Source organism: Myxocyprinus asiaticus, chromosome 27 (assembly GCF_019703515.2).
Source record: "Myxocyprinus asiaticus isolate MX2 ecotype Aquarium Trade chromosome 27, UBuf_Myxa_2, whole genome shotgun sequence".
NCBI lineage: Eukaryota > Metazoa > Chordata > Actinopteri > Cypriniformes > Catostomidae > Myxocyprinus > Myxocyprinus asiaticus.
In genome coordinates, this window is record NC_059370.1 from 15,976,741 (window position 1) to 15,992,016 (window position 15,276).

At 38.5% G+C, this 15,276-nt stretch overlaps 1 protein-coding gene across 4 annotated transcripts in view; it reads right to left on the bottom strand.

The window, feature by feature from the left end:
- LOC127417775 (phospholipid-transporting ATPase IA-like) overlaps positions 1-15,276 on the bottom strand; it is a 215,299-nt gene that overhangs the window by 76,128 nt on the left and 123,895 nt on the right. For all 4 annotated transcript variants that reach the window (XM_051657995.1, XM_051657994.1, XM_051657993.1 and 1 more), the window contains 6 exons: positions 14,664-14,713; positions 14,359-14,428; positions 13,710-13,794; positions 11,559-11,698; positions 8,761-8,899; positions 610-674 (listed from right to left, as the gene is read on the bottom strand). In XM_051657995.1, the coding sequence (XP_051513955.1) occupies positions 610-674; positions 8,761-8,899; positions 11,559-11,698; positions 13,710-13,794; positions 14,359-14,428; positions 14,664-14,713 (549 nt within the window). The remainder of the gene's footprint in view (positions 1-609; positions 675-8,760; positions 8,900-11,558; positions 11,699-13,709; positions 13,795-14,358; positions 14,429-14,663; positions 14,714-15,276) is intronic.

The window sequence follows — 15,276 nt, forward strand, 5'->3', positions numbered from 1 at the left end:
GCGAAAGCTCCAGTCCCCAATAATGGTTATTGCATAAAAAGTGATTGGTATATTCTTCTAAATCTCTCTGACATGAGGTTGAGTAAATGATGACAGAATTTTCGTTTTTTGTTGAACTACAACTATGTCAATATCACAGATTTGCTTAATTTTTGACCAAGAAATAGTTCAGAATCTTAAATAGCTCTATATTTAATATATTAACATTTCTTTGTTAAAAATGTTTGAAAATTCTAAAACTCTTATTTCCAGACTTAAATTCGATTTTGAAACCTAGATTTTCAATGCGGTCTCAGACGTTTGGACCCCACTGTCTGATCCCTCTCTCTGCTACAGGCCTCAAATCACTCTTTCAATTTCTTTCTAAGAAGGGAGAGAAATATAGCATAGACAGAACTGTGAGGTGAACACTTTGGATGAAAACCCAAAACAAAATGTGTAACTTGCAAAAGGGCTCCACTGGGAATTTTATCACACGCTTTCACGTACCGAGGGAGCTGAAGCGATCCGTCAGTTGCCATGTCATTTCATCTCCTCAGAGCTTGCATTACAAACGGTGACGTGTAACTGCTTTTTAAAATAAACATACATCTCATTCTCCATACTCACATCCAGGGTGTCCTCGTTTATCACTAGCAGGCCCATGTTCTTCGTGAGCAGCTTGCAGGAGTGTCCTTCAGAAATAAGAGAGAAAAAAGTAAACTCATTACTTAACCCTCTCACTATGCCTGAAAACATACAATATGATGCGAGGAAAAAAAACGCCTTGCTTGGCATTTGAAAAATGACTAATGACTCGCCGCAACTTAGTATTTCAGTAATACATCAACATTACACAGATATGCAATGTGTAACCACAGCAACGGATGAAAGAAATGAATTGGCAGAATGCACATTCTGTGATTAAAGTTTAAAGCAGACCAGAATGGAACACCCCCACATCTCACTGGTTTAACTTGTCTCTTCGCTGTTCTTATGAGATCCCGACTGGAAGGATGACAGCAGGCTCTTTCAGCACGATTAAAAGCATGACACATCCCATCAAGAGCACTGAGCACCAGAACCATAAGGCACAAGAACAGTTTTTTCCCCTCAGGCTATCCATCTCATGAACGGTTATAACGGCCCCACTGAGCAATAATTACGTGCAATACACAGCTCAGTCTATTTATATTTATCTAACATATCCTACCTCTTCTGCCATTACATTCCCTTGCACTGTATATAACAGATTTTTTGTATTTGTATTTGAACATACATACATTATATATATATATATATTTATATATATATACACACACACACACACACACACACACACACACACACACAGTTGTGCTCAAAAGTTTGCATACCCTTGGAGAATTGGTAATATATGTACCATTTTTAAAGAAAACATGAGTGAGCAGGCAAAACACATTTCTTTTATTTCTTATGGGATTCATATTCAACTGTAGGTTATAACAGAATGGCACAATCATAAAACAAAACATGGCAACAGTGAAAAAAAATGAAATGACCCCTATTTAAAAGTCTGCATTCCCTTAGTTCTTATTACTGTGTATTTCCCCCTTTAGCATCAATGACAGCGTGCAGTCTTTTATAATAGTTGTCTATGAGGCCCCAAATTCTTGCAGGTGGTATAGCTGCCCAGTTGTCTTGGCAAAATGCCACCAGGTCATGCAAAGTCTTTGGTCGTCTTGCATGAACCGCACGTTTGAGATCTCCCCAGAGTGGCTCGATGATATTAAGGTCAGGAGACTGTGATGGCCACTCCAGAACCTTCACCTTTTTCTGCTATAACCACAGGAGGGTCAACTAGGCCTTGTGCTTAGGGTCATTGTCATGCTGGAAAGTCCAAGAGCATCCCATGCACAGCTTTTGTGCAGAAGAATGCAAATTGTCTGCCAGTATTTTCTGATAACATGCTGCATTCATCTTGCCATCAATTGTCACAAGATTCCTCGGGCCTTTAGAGCTCACACACCCCCAAAACATCAGTAAGCCACCACCATATTTCATAGTGGGGATGGTATTCTTTTCACTATAGGCCTTGCTGACCCCTCGCGTGTCAAGTTGTTGTCGGGCATATTGCAATCGGGCTTTTTTGTGGCATTGGCGCAGTAAAGGCTTCTTTCTGGCAACTCGACCATGCAGCTCATTTTTGTTCAAGAATTGTCATATGACAACCACAATGTCTTTTTCCAGAGCAGCCTGTATTTCTCCTGAGGTTACCTGTGAGTTTTTCTTTGTATCCCAAACAATTCTTCTGGCAGTTGTGGCTGAAATCTTTCTTGGTCTACCTGACCTTGGCTTGGTATCAAGAGATTCCCCGAATTTTCCACTTCTTAAGTGATTGAACAATACTGACTGGTATTTTCAAGGCTTTGGATATCTTTTTATATCCTTTTCCATCTTTATAAAGTTCCATTACCTTGTTACGCAGGTCTTTTGACAGTTCTTTTCTGCTCCCCATGGCTCAGTATCTAGCCTGCTCAATGCATCCACGTGAGAGCTAACAAACTCATTGACAATTTATACACAGGCACTAAATGCAATTTAAAAAGCCACAGGTGTGGGAAATTAACCTTTAATTGCCATTTAAACCTGTGTGTGTCACCTTGTGTGTGTGTAACAAGGCCAAATATTCAAGGGTATGTAAACTTTTGATCAGGGCCATTTGGGTGATTTCTGTTATCATTATGATTTAAAAAGGAGCCAAACAACTATGTGATGATAAATGGCTTCATATGATCACTATCCTTAAATAAAATATAGTTTTTTTTTTTTTTTTGCATGATCAGTCATATTTTCAAAATCAATGCCAACATTTCACAATTTCTGCCAGGGTATGCAAACTTTTGAGCACAACTGTATATTATATATACATATATATATATATATATATATATATGCAGTATACACACACACACACATCCACCCACCCACCCACCCCCCCCCAACCGATGGCCAAAAGTTTAATGTACAAATTTCGCAGATTCAGAAGGAAATTGGTACTTTAATGCAACTGTGGCATTCATACTGTGATCACAAAGTATAGTCAGGACATAACTGATGTGAAAAACAGCACCATCACTATTTGAAAAAAGTCATTTTTGATCAAATCTAGACAGGCCCCATTTCCAGCAGCCATCACTCCTACACCTTGTGTAATCATGCTAAATTGCTAATTTGGTACTAGAAAATCACTTGCCATTACATCAAACACAGCTGAAAGCTATTTGGTTTGTTAAATGAAGCTTAACATCGTCTTTGTCTTTGAGTTGCCACAGTATGCAATAGACTGGCATGTGTTAAAGTCAATATTAGGCCAAAAATGGCAAAAAAGAAACAGCTTTCTCTAGAAACTCATCAGCCAATCATTGTTTTGAGGAATGAAGGCTATACAATGCTTGCATTTGCCAAAAAATTGAAGATTTCATACAAAGGTGTACACTACAGTCTTCAAAGACAAAGGACAACTGGCTCTAACAAGAACAGAAAGAGATGTGGAAAGCCAGATGCAACTAAACAAGAGGATATCTTAATTGAATTCTACCCGCTCAACACCAGTTTCATGTACAACAGTAAAGAGAAGACTCAGAGGTGCAGGCCTTATGGGAAGAATTGCAAAGAAAAAGCCACTTTTGAAACAGAAAAAGAAAAGCTTAGAGTGGGCAAAGAAACACAGACATTGGACAACAGATAATTGGAAGAGTGTTATGAATCTTAACCCCATTGAGATTTTGTGGGATCAATTAGACTGTAAGGTGCATGAGAAGTGCCCGACAAGACAGCCACATCTATGGCAAGTGCTACAGGAAGCGTGGGGTGAAATGTCACCTGAGTATCTGGACAAACTGACAGCTGGAATGCCAAAGATCTGCAAAGCTGTCATTGCTGCACGTGGAGGATTTTTTTTATGAAAACACTTTGAAGTAGTTTAAGAAGTTCTGAACATTTCTTTCAAATTGTAATAGTAATTTTTCATGTTATTAATGTCCTGACTATACATTGTGATGAGTTGAATGTCACTTTGGTGAATAAAAGTACCAATTTCTTCTTATTGTGTATTTCTATATAGATACTTTTATTTTCTATTCGCTTTTTATTTTTATACTATTTTTTTTATCTCTGTCTTGTTGTTGAATTGTTTGTGCACTGGAAGCTTCTGTCACCAAGACAAATTCCTTGTATGTGTAAGCATATTTGGCAATAAAGCTTATTCTCATTCTCATCACCCATCAGGATGTGTCTATACAATATAAAAAGACTGAACAAGTCCATTTGTTTTTAATGGGTTTCCGACACCTCAGTGTTTGGGGAGTGGTGTCCTTGAGGAGCTCTGTGTGTGTATATATGTGTGTGTGTGTGTGTGTGTGTGTGTGTGTGTGTGTGTGTAAATCAGTAGAAAAATGACACAGACACTAGAATTAGGAGTGAGGGGAAAAGATCAACAAATTGCCCAATCAGAGAAGTTATGTATAGTAATTACTGTGTATTAAATGGCATGTGTCTTTGTCTTTACATAGATACTTTAATTAAAATTCTTAGCCTGCATACTGTATATTAACTTTACCCATTACATACATTTTCTTCAACCATGGGACAACCAAATAGTGAGTGAAGCCTTAAATATATAAAACGTAAAAGGTGGAGAAAATGAAAACTGATGTGCTAGGTTTTTTTTTATGGCAGTTAATGTAACCTCCAGTTTTCACATGCAGAGAGTTTAATTACTTGTTTTATAAATCTAACAATGCATGTTTAGCATTTAATACATTTCTGTTTCAGTTTTAAACATTTACAATCTATCTCTACTGTCCAATTTTCTGGCCCATCCAAAACTGCCGCCACTACTGAGATGGGAAGAGTGTTTGGGACACCTCAAACACATTGAAAACATTATTTTTGTAATTACATTTGGTAACGTTAGTTGCAAAGAAATTTCACCTGGAAGAGAAAAAAAAATGTAATTCATTCCTGTAAATTCGTTCCAGTCCTGTCATTCCTGTTACTGTTCGCAAACTTGCATATTCACCCATGTCTCCCGTCTGTGTGGAAAACCGTCTGCTTTGGTATCCTAACAGCGACCAGAATCTTGACGCATTTCCTCAGCCTTATTCTGACCACAAGCAGCCTCACCTCACCTAACCATCAATCTCCAACCTGCTGGAACTGAAAACCCCTTGCTAGACTTGGTGAATTTACACTGAGACACTTGCATGATGCAGCAAAATTCAATATGAATCGGGAAAGTGGGCATCGAGGTCGCACACAGAGGTTGCATTGGCTCCATGCTGCAGCAGGGTGGGTTTTCACTCAGTCTCTTGGCAGTGGCTTTGGGTTAGAAGAGGGCATGTTGAGTTGTTTGTGTTGGCCGCATGCTGTTTGTTTGGGCTTTAATCTCTTGAGTTTTTTCAGTGGCACCCAGTGGCCAGGAGCAACAGCGCAGCAGTAGCTACCCAGCGTGGCAGTAGCCACACAGCGTGGCTAGCTCGCCTGTCTTCGGTCCAACTCCCTGCTTAATGGTCTGATACATTAATAAGGCAATCAGAGGGCTAGTGTGGAGAGAACTGGAGCAGTTTAATTTACTCTGTGAGAGAGGAGGCCAAACAGCTCTAAGTGCCTGCTAACCCCAGATTAAACTAAGATTGACTTCACAGTGCTAGGGCAGCGGTTCAATTCACTTCTGATAGTTTGTCATGCAATTTTGGAGAGCACAACTGTGGGAAATGAAGAAACCATACATTTATAAACTTGCTGTGGTGTTAATATATGGTCATGTTTTAAAAGTGAAAAACATAATTTTCGTAAATTTTTTTCCCTTATGTGGCTACAAATGAGCCAAATTTCACTGTGTGGCACTGTGTGGTCCATTAGTCTGAATCCTTATATTATATGAGTTACGGGTCAAACCAGAGACAGTATATGGGGAGGAGACGGACCCCTCGTAGAAAAAATGAAAAGGAGAAATTGCTCAATATGGAGACTAAATGGTATAGTCTCACCTTTCAGTTAAAAGAGCCCACTACTAAAAATGTCTCTGACCTTTTTCCCCTTCTTTTTTAAATTCTTTTCATTTCATGTTATTTTATTGTTAAAAAAAAACAAAAAAAAAAAAAAAACAAAACTAGACCTAAAGTTATTACTGATTTAAAATGTTTTTCAAATCTTTTAGTCTTTCTTCATTCAAGTACAACAGAGCTGCCTAAATTGGGTGATTCTCACAAAACCTGTTAAGGAAATCCTGGTCCTATTTTACTCCAAAATCAAAACAAGCAAACAAGTAATAATATTTTGCATATAGACAATAAAGCCTATTTTTGAGCCAAATCTTAGAGACTTAATTTTTTTACATTGTGACATTATTTCCAAGACACATTTTACCCCCCAAATCTCATTACTGCAATGCGAAAAAGATGGTCATTACTACATTCTCATTGTAAAGTATTTATACACCATAGTAGCACAAACATTGTACTGCCTTTACTTTTTCACAGATTAAAAAAAGAAAAAGAAAAAAAATGCATGTATTTATTTATTTTTATTTTTTAATAAAAATATATTTATATTTTGTATTTATACTTATATTTATATATAAATTCCTTATATACATATACCAGGACATCTTGACATCTTATTGACAGGTTTAATGAGAATCACTTTATTACCTAATGTACATAGAAAATATCAGCCGGGGCTTTTACCAAGAGTATTGTCTGCTGAAAGGGACTTTGCTCCAACCAGAGCCAAATTCTGATTTAAAATGAGCCTTTACAAGTGCAACAAAGAATTGTAAAACATTTCAGCACTTCACCGTTCTCTGCCTTGTGGTCACCTCAGACCTCAGGTGTTTGCAATGTATTTTGTAATCAGTGCTAACTGGGTGACTCTCATCTCTGCTCTTGTAGAAGGCATCCATATTCATTTTCCACACACAAAAACACACACACAAAACAAACAAACAAACAAAAAAACAGTTGAAAAAGTAAAAATACAAAGTAAATACTGAGATGGCCGTCTGTATTTTACAGTGCGCCTCGGCCAAGAGGAGGTCCAGTAAAATACCTCCCCTTCTGAGCGGGTACGTTTTCAAGCCCCTGCACAGCTGCTCAGTGGGCACAATGGGCTGATTCAGGATCAGTGCTGGTAGGTGGCCACAGACTACACTCATCTAGGATCTGTTTTTCTGACCATAGCTTTTCAAGTGAGGCCCGTTTGAAAGCCACATTCGTAGCTGTGCAGCTGTCTGGTTAAAAGGAGATGCCACATCACAGGGAGATGGGAGGGGGACCCTGGTCTGTTTTGAGAGCTGGTGGAGGTGGGGGGACAGATTAGAGCCGAGTAGGTCAGGGACACGTGCATTGCATCAGCTTTCGGATGAGAAAAGAAACCAAACACCCCGTACCTGTGCGAAAGCCAATCAGGATGGTGTGTGTTTGTTTGAGTGTGAAAAAAGAGAGGTCTGGGAAGGAACGTGTATATTTTTGATCATTTAAATTAGGCAAAGCAAAACCCCACTGGTAAATGTCAATATATCAGCAAAAATGTATAATAAAATGCACCTTTTCTAACAAATTGACAACTTGCATGATAACCAAAGAGAACTGAAACAAATGAAAATATGAAATAAAAAGACATTTTTTAAAAGAATAGTTCACCCAAAAATGAAAATTCCCTCATCATTTACTCACCCTCAGGCCATCCCAGATGTGTATGACTTTCATTCTTCTTCAGAACACAAAGATTTTTAGAAAAATATTTCAGCTCTGTAGGTCCATACAATGCAAGTGAATGCTGACCATAACTTTGAAGCTCCAAATAGCACACAAAAGGCAGCATACAATTTAACTCCAGTAGTTCAATAAATGTCTTCTAAAACTATCTAATCAGTTTTGGGTGAGAACAGACCAAAATATAACTCCTTTTTCAGGGTTCATCTTTGCAGTCTATAGACAAAATCATGATTTCAAGCTCAATTACACTTCCTAGTAATAGACAGATGCGCAGAGTGCTAAATGGCACTAGGAATTGTAATCAAGCTTGAAATTATGGTCGGCAAGGCGACTTTGAAAATGGAGTTACATTTTGGTCTGTTCTCACCAAAAACCGATTGGACCACTTCTGAAGATATGGATTAAACCACTAGTCATATGGATGACTTTTATCTGCTTTGTTGAGCTTCAAAGTTTTGGTCACCATTTACCTGCATTGTATGAACCTACAGAGCTGAGATATTCTTCAAAAAATGTTTGCGTGAATTCTGCAGAAGAAAGTCATACACATCTGGGATGGCATGAGGGTAAGTAAATGATGAGAGAATTTTCATTTTTGGGTGAACTACACCTTTAACACGATGTGTCATGAAAACACATTTTAAAAGATAAACAAGTAGGAGCCGTGACCTTGCGTTTAGGACTATGATCTGACAAGTTGAGTCGTGGTCCTCATATGGGCAAAAAGCTCTAGTCGGGGCTCCTGTTATCTCCTCTTCTTCTCCGTTTCCGCATCTTTTCCTGTCTTCTCTCTACTATTGCCATCAGTAAACGTACATGACACCACTAGTCAAAAGTTTGGACACACCTATTTATTCTTTACTACTATTTTCCACATTATAGTGTGGCAATTGTGTAGTAACCAAAATGTTAAACAAATCAGAACTACCTTATATTACAGCTTCTAACAGTCTGCCCAGACTTTTGGCTGTTAGTGTATGTATACAAAACATTTTTTGTCTGTTTTTCGATCTACACCAACCTATGTTGATAGCTGTCTCCTGCTTGTCTCCAGTGAGGATCCAGATCTTAATGTCAGCCTTCATGAGGGTCTCAATGGTTTCTGGGACCTTGTCTTGCAGTTTGTCTTCAATGGCTGTGGCCCCCAGCAGCTGCAGGTTCTGCAGAGAGAGCGAGACACACACAAAAGATCAGACTCACTCAAGCTCAGCACACTCATAAATAAAACTCATCTTTTCTTGTCGTAAACAAAATATCTAAGGAATAATGTTCAGTCACCCAGTCAGTAATACAAAATAAACCCTGACAGTTTGATTATGATCTTTTATCACCCTGAATGGACTCAATTATAAATAAATAAACATGAAATATTGATTTAAATTAAAATGCCTGTATTAACTGAGAAGCAAGAGACTGCTGAGTGATACTGTATGAAGTCACGATCCTGATTGGTCAATGGCACCATCCAGTGGTCAGATATTGCTCTGTAACAACCGCACATCCGGGAATTTAGACGTATCAGACCGCTCATCCGGGTTCTGCGAGCCGTCTCTCCTGCTTCTCGGCTCTCTGTGTGATCCCTTTAAGTAAACTAATAAAATACTTTAAACGCAAATCATTTTTTCATGTCCATTTATTTGTTTATTTGGCAAGAAGTCTTGTAACAGGCTGAACAATGAAGAGCCAGATGGTAATTTTAAAGTAAACCAACCAACAGAACTCAAACGCAAACTGGAGATGGATTCAGCTGTTCAGCGATTTCTTTCTTCTCAAATTACATAATTTCAACGCAAATCAATGTTTTATGTCCATGTATTTATTGATTTGGTTAGCAGCCGTGTAATAAGCGGGATAATGTACAGTCATCCGGTTATCGCAAAATAAACCCCTTCAGGGTGATACAAGACCCCTCCGCTTCGTGTTGGGGTCCTGATCACCCTGTCAGAGTTTACTGTGTGATAACAACCGGCTGACTGTACATTATCCATTACATATTTAATTCCAGAGAGCTGTTTACTAACTTTTCATACTGTAACAGCTGGGGGAGGAAACAGAATTATACTTTCACTTCCAAAAATATCTTAAAAATCCCCCTTTTATTTTAACATTACACATGATACTGAAAATTGTTGCAGTGGTGTGCTGAAAACAGAGCTTTATCATTCATTTCTGCTGGTGTTTTTCTATGGTCAGCTGAATATCCTTACAGTTAGATGCAAATGTAGGACTAGAGGGGTTTAAGAAAATATGCGGTTCAGGTGTTGTCTGTGTTTGATGACGTTGCAGGGTATTCCAAATGAACTAATTTTGTCAAGTGAAGTGAACTTCAACAGATATCCTGTGAGTAGGGAGCAGTGAACACAGCGCAGGGACCCTGTGAACTGAAACACAGCTAAAGACTCAGTTATGTGTGAATAAGAGAAAAATAAAAAGGAGACAGAGAGTGGTCAGCGTGGCCTGTTAATGTGTTTTTCCCAGGAAGCCCCAAGTCTTTTGACCAGCTATGATCCTACTTGGGGCGGACAGGATTTTGACAGGAGCCTTGAGAGGAAAGTCAGCTGCACCAAAAGAGAGAATAAGTCAGAAAGAGGGGGAGAGGAAGAGAGAGGCAGAGAGCAAACAGTCTCATGTGAGCTTATCAGTAACAAGTCCACGAAGATTGTATCTGATAAGTTTCAGGCAGGGGTTTGGCTTTGGTGTGGCCTGTACTTTGCATCATCCTCTGTATACAGTAAAGCCCACACAAAATGTACAGTTTTGGGGGGATTGTGAGAGAAATCTGAGGAGTTCTGTGGAATGGATATAAAACATAGTGTTAATTCGAGCTGAGAGAGCTCTACACTCTTAAAGCATGATTAAATTAGCCAAAATACTGTATTTAATAAACAGACATGTATGTATAGGGTGGGGTTTTGATCATTTTCAGACTTTTGCTCAAAAAGGAAATCAGATGTTTTAAAATACTTTCTCTACTTGCTAGAACATTAGGTGCCACGGCCGCCACCTTCTGGTAGAAAGGTGTAATCACACCTGTCAAAGCAGAAGCTTTTATGTGAAATGATTGATTAGCTCTATTTGCTGTGAAAAGTTGGCAGCGCTGCTTTTGTCGGTGATTAACGATGGTGGTCGGCCATATTTGAGCAGCACTTCCAGAGCCCAGCTTTCCACAGGTCCACCACTGTGCTGACCTCAACATTTGAGCCTAATCGTTTATCCTTTACAAATGCCATGAGAGCAGAGAAAACCAAGTCTGCACTCATCAAACTGAAGCTCTGTGTGTCTGTGGAACTGTTCTGAGACACGCCAAACTAAACGCCCTACAGAAGAAGACAGACCGGCTGAACAACCTGCAAGCTGTCCTCAAATCTCCCTACTGCGATGTTGTTTTTTCCTCGCATCCGCAGGCTACATAGTAATTCATGAACAGGTAGCACACTTGTGAAGGCAAGTTTTGATTTGAAGTCCAATTTAACATAGAGAGTATATTATGACAGCCAATTTTTTAATGACTACAAATACAGAGTACGTTTTGAACATGTAGTTACAGCTCTCTTTCGATTACACTGCACAGGCTAAAACCCATTCTTTCTTATAGTCTGTTCTTGGCATTACAAATGGTAAACTGGTTGTAGGAGATATTATGGGCTTTTCAGATGGAATGCATTCTTGTGCTAAAAAAGCTAAACACAGCGCAATGAATTGAGCAGAATGCAGGTGTCTCAAGACAAGCTTGCAATCCCAAGCATTCGAAGGTGTGTTTGTGTACTTGCATAGAGTATGTTTCTGTTGTCTGGGGGACATTATGTCTCAGTGACTCACCTTTTCAATCAGTTCATAGCTTTCCTCCAACTTGAGTGCCCTGTTCTGGAGAGATGTTGAGACATGTTGATGTACCTCCAGCCACTGCTGGTATGATGATTCTGATATGTCTGTCACAGCGAAACACAGTGTGCGCAGACCTACAGAAACACACACACACACACACACACACACAAATATATGAGCTTTTCAGATATGCTAATAACAAAACCTTCCCTTCCTCAAATCCTTTTCTTTTAATCTTCCCCAAGAAGGAAGCCCTTCTTTCTGTTTTTAGACTGTTGCTAACACAACTGGGTGGATGATCTCCTCTCAACATTAACAATACAGACAGAATGTAATTTCTGGTCCACTGGCATTGCCAAATGGAATTGCAAAAATAACTAGATAGGTAAAATTTGGACAATCAAGACAAAATGTTGATGTTGGCCAGTGGTGTTGTTGTGACTGAAGAATTTTTTAAAGTATATACATTATATACTGTGTATATTTTTCATAAAAGACAATGGTCTGCTGTAGTCCTGTATAAAAATACAAAATACATGCCAGGGTAAGAGTTTCTTGCTTGCATGGTGTAAAGTACAGCACTAAAAATAATGGTGTGGTGGCTTAATACACAGTACTGTATATCTATTTAAATTAATGGGTTTGATTGTGTGTTCTTTTTTATTACTAGTAAAATGGGTAACACTTAATAATTAATCTAATTAATAAACGAATTTATACATACTATATATACATAAGCTGTTAAGCAGTGTGTAGTTATATGACTGTAGTAATGTTCACGTTAAATATCTTATATTACTAAAAGATATAGGTGCAAATAGCACCTGCCACACAGCGTGGCTATTTGCACTCAAATAGTCTGGTGGAAAACCCCTCCCAACTGTTTCTTCAAAGGTGAGGTGTGTAAAGACGCTGTAAATATGCTTGTACAGACGACCCATGTTCGATTACCCATTTTGCCCCAGTTTTTCCCATTCTGTTTCCTGTCTCGATTCTTAGTATTTCCTTTAATACTACTTTTAATAATAAACAAAATTAATATAAAGGTTGATTTCCTCGCAGTGATTTGGTCACAGTGTGGTCGGGGAGTTGAGACAAAGGTAATTTGGGTAAAATTAACTATGTCTTTTTGGCAGAAGCCATACTTTTAATGCGATTAAACAGTGTTACTACAGTAATATGGTGTTAATAATATAGTAACCTTGTTTAATTTTGTGGTTACTATGATTTTACTACAAAATACTATGGTGATACTATGGTTACTGTAGTAATGCCATGGTTCATTTTTATAAAGCAAGGTTATGTAAATGCATAGATATGTTCACATTTAACAGCAAAGTACATTTACAGCGCAATTTATGATGACACTAGCGCTTCTGCCATATCAGCGTTTCAGTAACGCTAGAAATATCCCGCCCCTTACTGAAATGGAAAATATGATTGGATAGCAAATATATCATCGCTGTTGAGGGTCTATCTTGCCCATGCTTTCAGGTAACCAATCCCGTCTGCCGCTACTCCATGCACGTTTAGAGAGGAGCTCTGTATCATTTGTGTATCATTACTCATTTTAGGTGAGCATGCACAAAATCCTAAAGATTGGTGGGCGTACACTTGCATATGTGCTAGACTACACTACTGATGTTGGCTTTTTCTGAAGGTTAAGACAAAGAGAAAGAAAGAAATAGACAGAGAGAGAGAGAGAGAGAGAGAGAGAGAGAGAGAGACTTAAATACAGACAGAGAGACAGACAGATAGATTAAAGATATATTACTACAGCTTTAAAAGCAAAGATATTGATTGCTTGAGGTTTCCATTTAAACTACTATAACTTCACTCTTCCACCAGGGGGCAGTCTATTCATAAGAGATTGAAGTTGGAGCACCAAACATTCATACTGCAGCACAGCAATTCAAGCACACACTGATCATTCCTGCCTCCCCTGATATTCAGCTCCCATTGATCTAGTGGAAAAGTCCTGCTATGAGAGGATCTGGCAACATGTCACCCACACCTACAGTGATTTGATTTGATTGCGGGTGCAGAATATACTAACATTCGATTGTGGTTGTTCAGAAAAGAGAAAGCTGATACTAGGTGTGTGTGTGTGTGTGTGTGTGTGTGTGTGTGTGTGTCCCCTCTCACCCTCTGTGGCAAACTGTTCCAGGTGTTTCAGGGTTATGTCCTTGTATCTGGAGCTGTCGGCTAATCGCTCATAGATCACGGTGTCCTGGGAGACAAAAACATGGGGTGTAATTCTGCTCTGCGTTTTATAGATCCATGAAAGCAGCAGAGTGAAAAAGAGTAATAACAAATGTCTGACTAATCCTACATTCATTTCTCTCCATCATGAGCACAATCATTTATAGACATTTCATCTGGTTTTGATGCATTACACAACAGCTGGGAATGTGATGTTTTTATTTAAATTATATATATATATATATATATATATATATATATATATATATATATATATATATATATATATATATATATATATATGGGAGGAAAGCATCTCCTCTTTGTATTCTCTATCTGAGCACTCTCTTATCACATAAGCTGCCGTTTTTACATATGCATACACTCAGATCAAGATTATATAGAAAATAGATACAAATATATTTTAGCTGAATATAAAAACAATAGAAGTCAATGAAGACTCTCCACCATAATTCAAAAACATTTGTGTTTTTGTTTTCACTGAGCAGCAAGAGAACAATTGAAAGCACTGCGACTTTGCTTGTGAGTGTCTGACGTCTCTCTATTACCATAGCAACAGACAGATACTCACAGCTCCTTTGCAATAAAGGCGGATCTTTCCTGATGGAGTGCGCATGATGACTGACATCCTCTTTCTGGCACTGTTGGGGGTTGGGGGGAGGAGAGGTCAGGGTTAGACACAGAACACCACTATCATCCATCATCATCCCCATCATAATCATTGACATTATCTTCACTACAAGGAAAGATGGTGCTATAATACAGCAACATCATCATGGTGCTTTTGTTTGACACAATAAATGGACAGAGCTGAACAACTGAAAATGGAAATTAAAACATGAAAGAAAATGCTGCAATTGCTGTAACATAATTTACCTTGTGAATTCCAAAACATGCAGCAGTTCATATTTCTCCTCCTTTTCAAGCTGAAAGACAGAGAGAGATAGAAGACAGAAGTAAGGCAGATTCCTGTACAATTAGATTTTTAGGGGCGTAAAGATGGTTGTTCATTGGATGAGAGGCTCTAAACACATCATTTTTTGTCTTGCCCGGATGTCGAGCTTCTATGGGAGTATATTCCTGGTGCTATTTGCATGGGAAAAAGCATCTGATTGCATACTGCACATTGGGCTTTCAACCAATGTATTTTTGTCCCACCTGGAAGCTCGGCTTCTCTATATGATGTTTGGTCAAGCCCTTAAACGGGCGGGACTTTGCAACAAATGGCCAATAAATGAAACTGTACATGACTGACTGAGTATGAAATGTACAGTAAATGCTCTTGTGCATGTTTAGCGGCTAGGGAGATAAACCCACAGTTATTTGCAATCTGTCGTAACACAAATGATAATGTTTAAAAAAAAAAAAAAAAAAAAAGTTTTCAGCTTAGCTAATTATTTTTGTTAAGAAATGCATTTGAGTAGCCGTTTGAGGAGCTTTTGGGAGCAACACTGCAGACACCAAAAACAGTAGTTTGTGCTTCCCTACT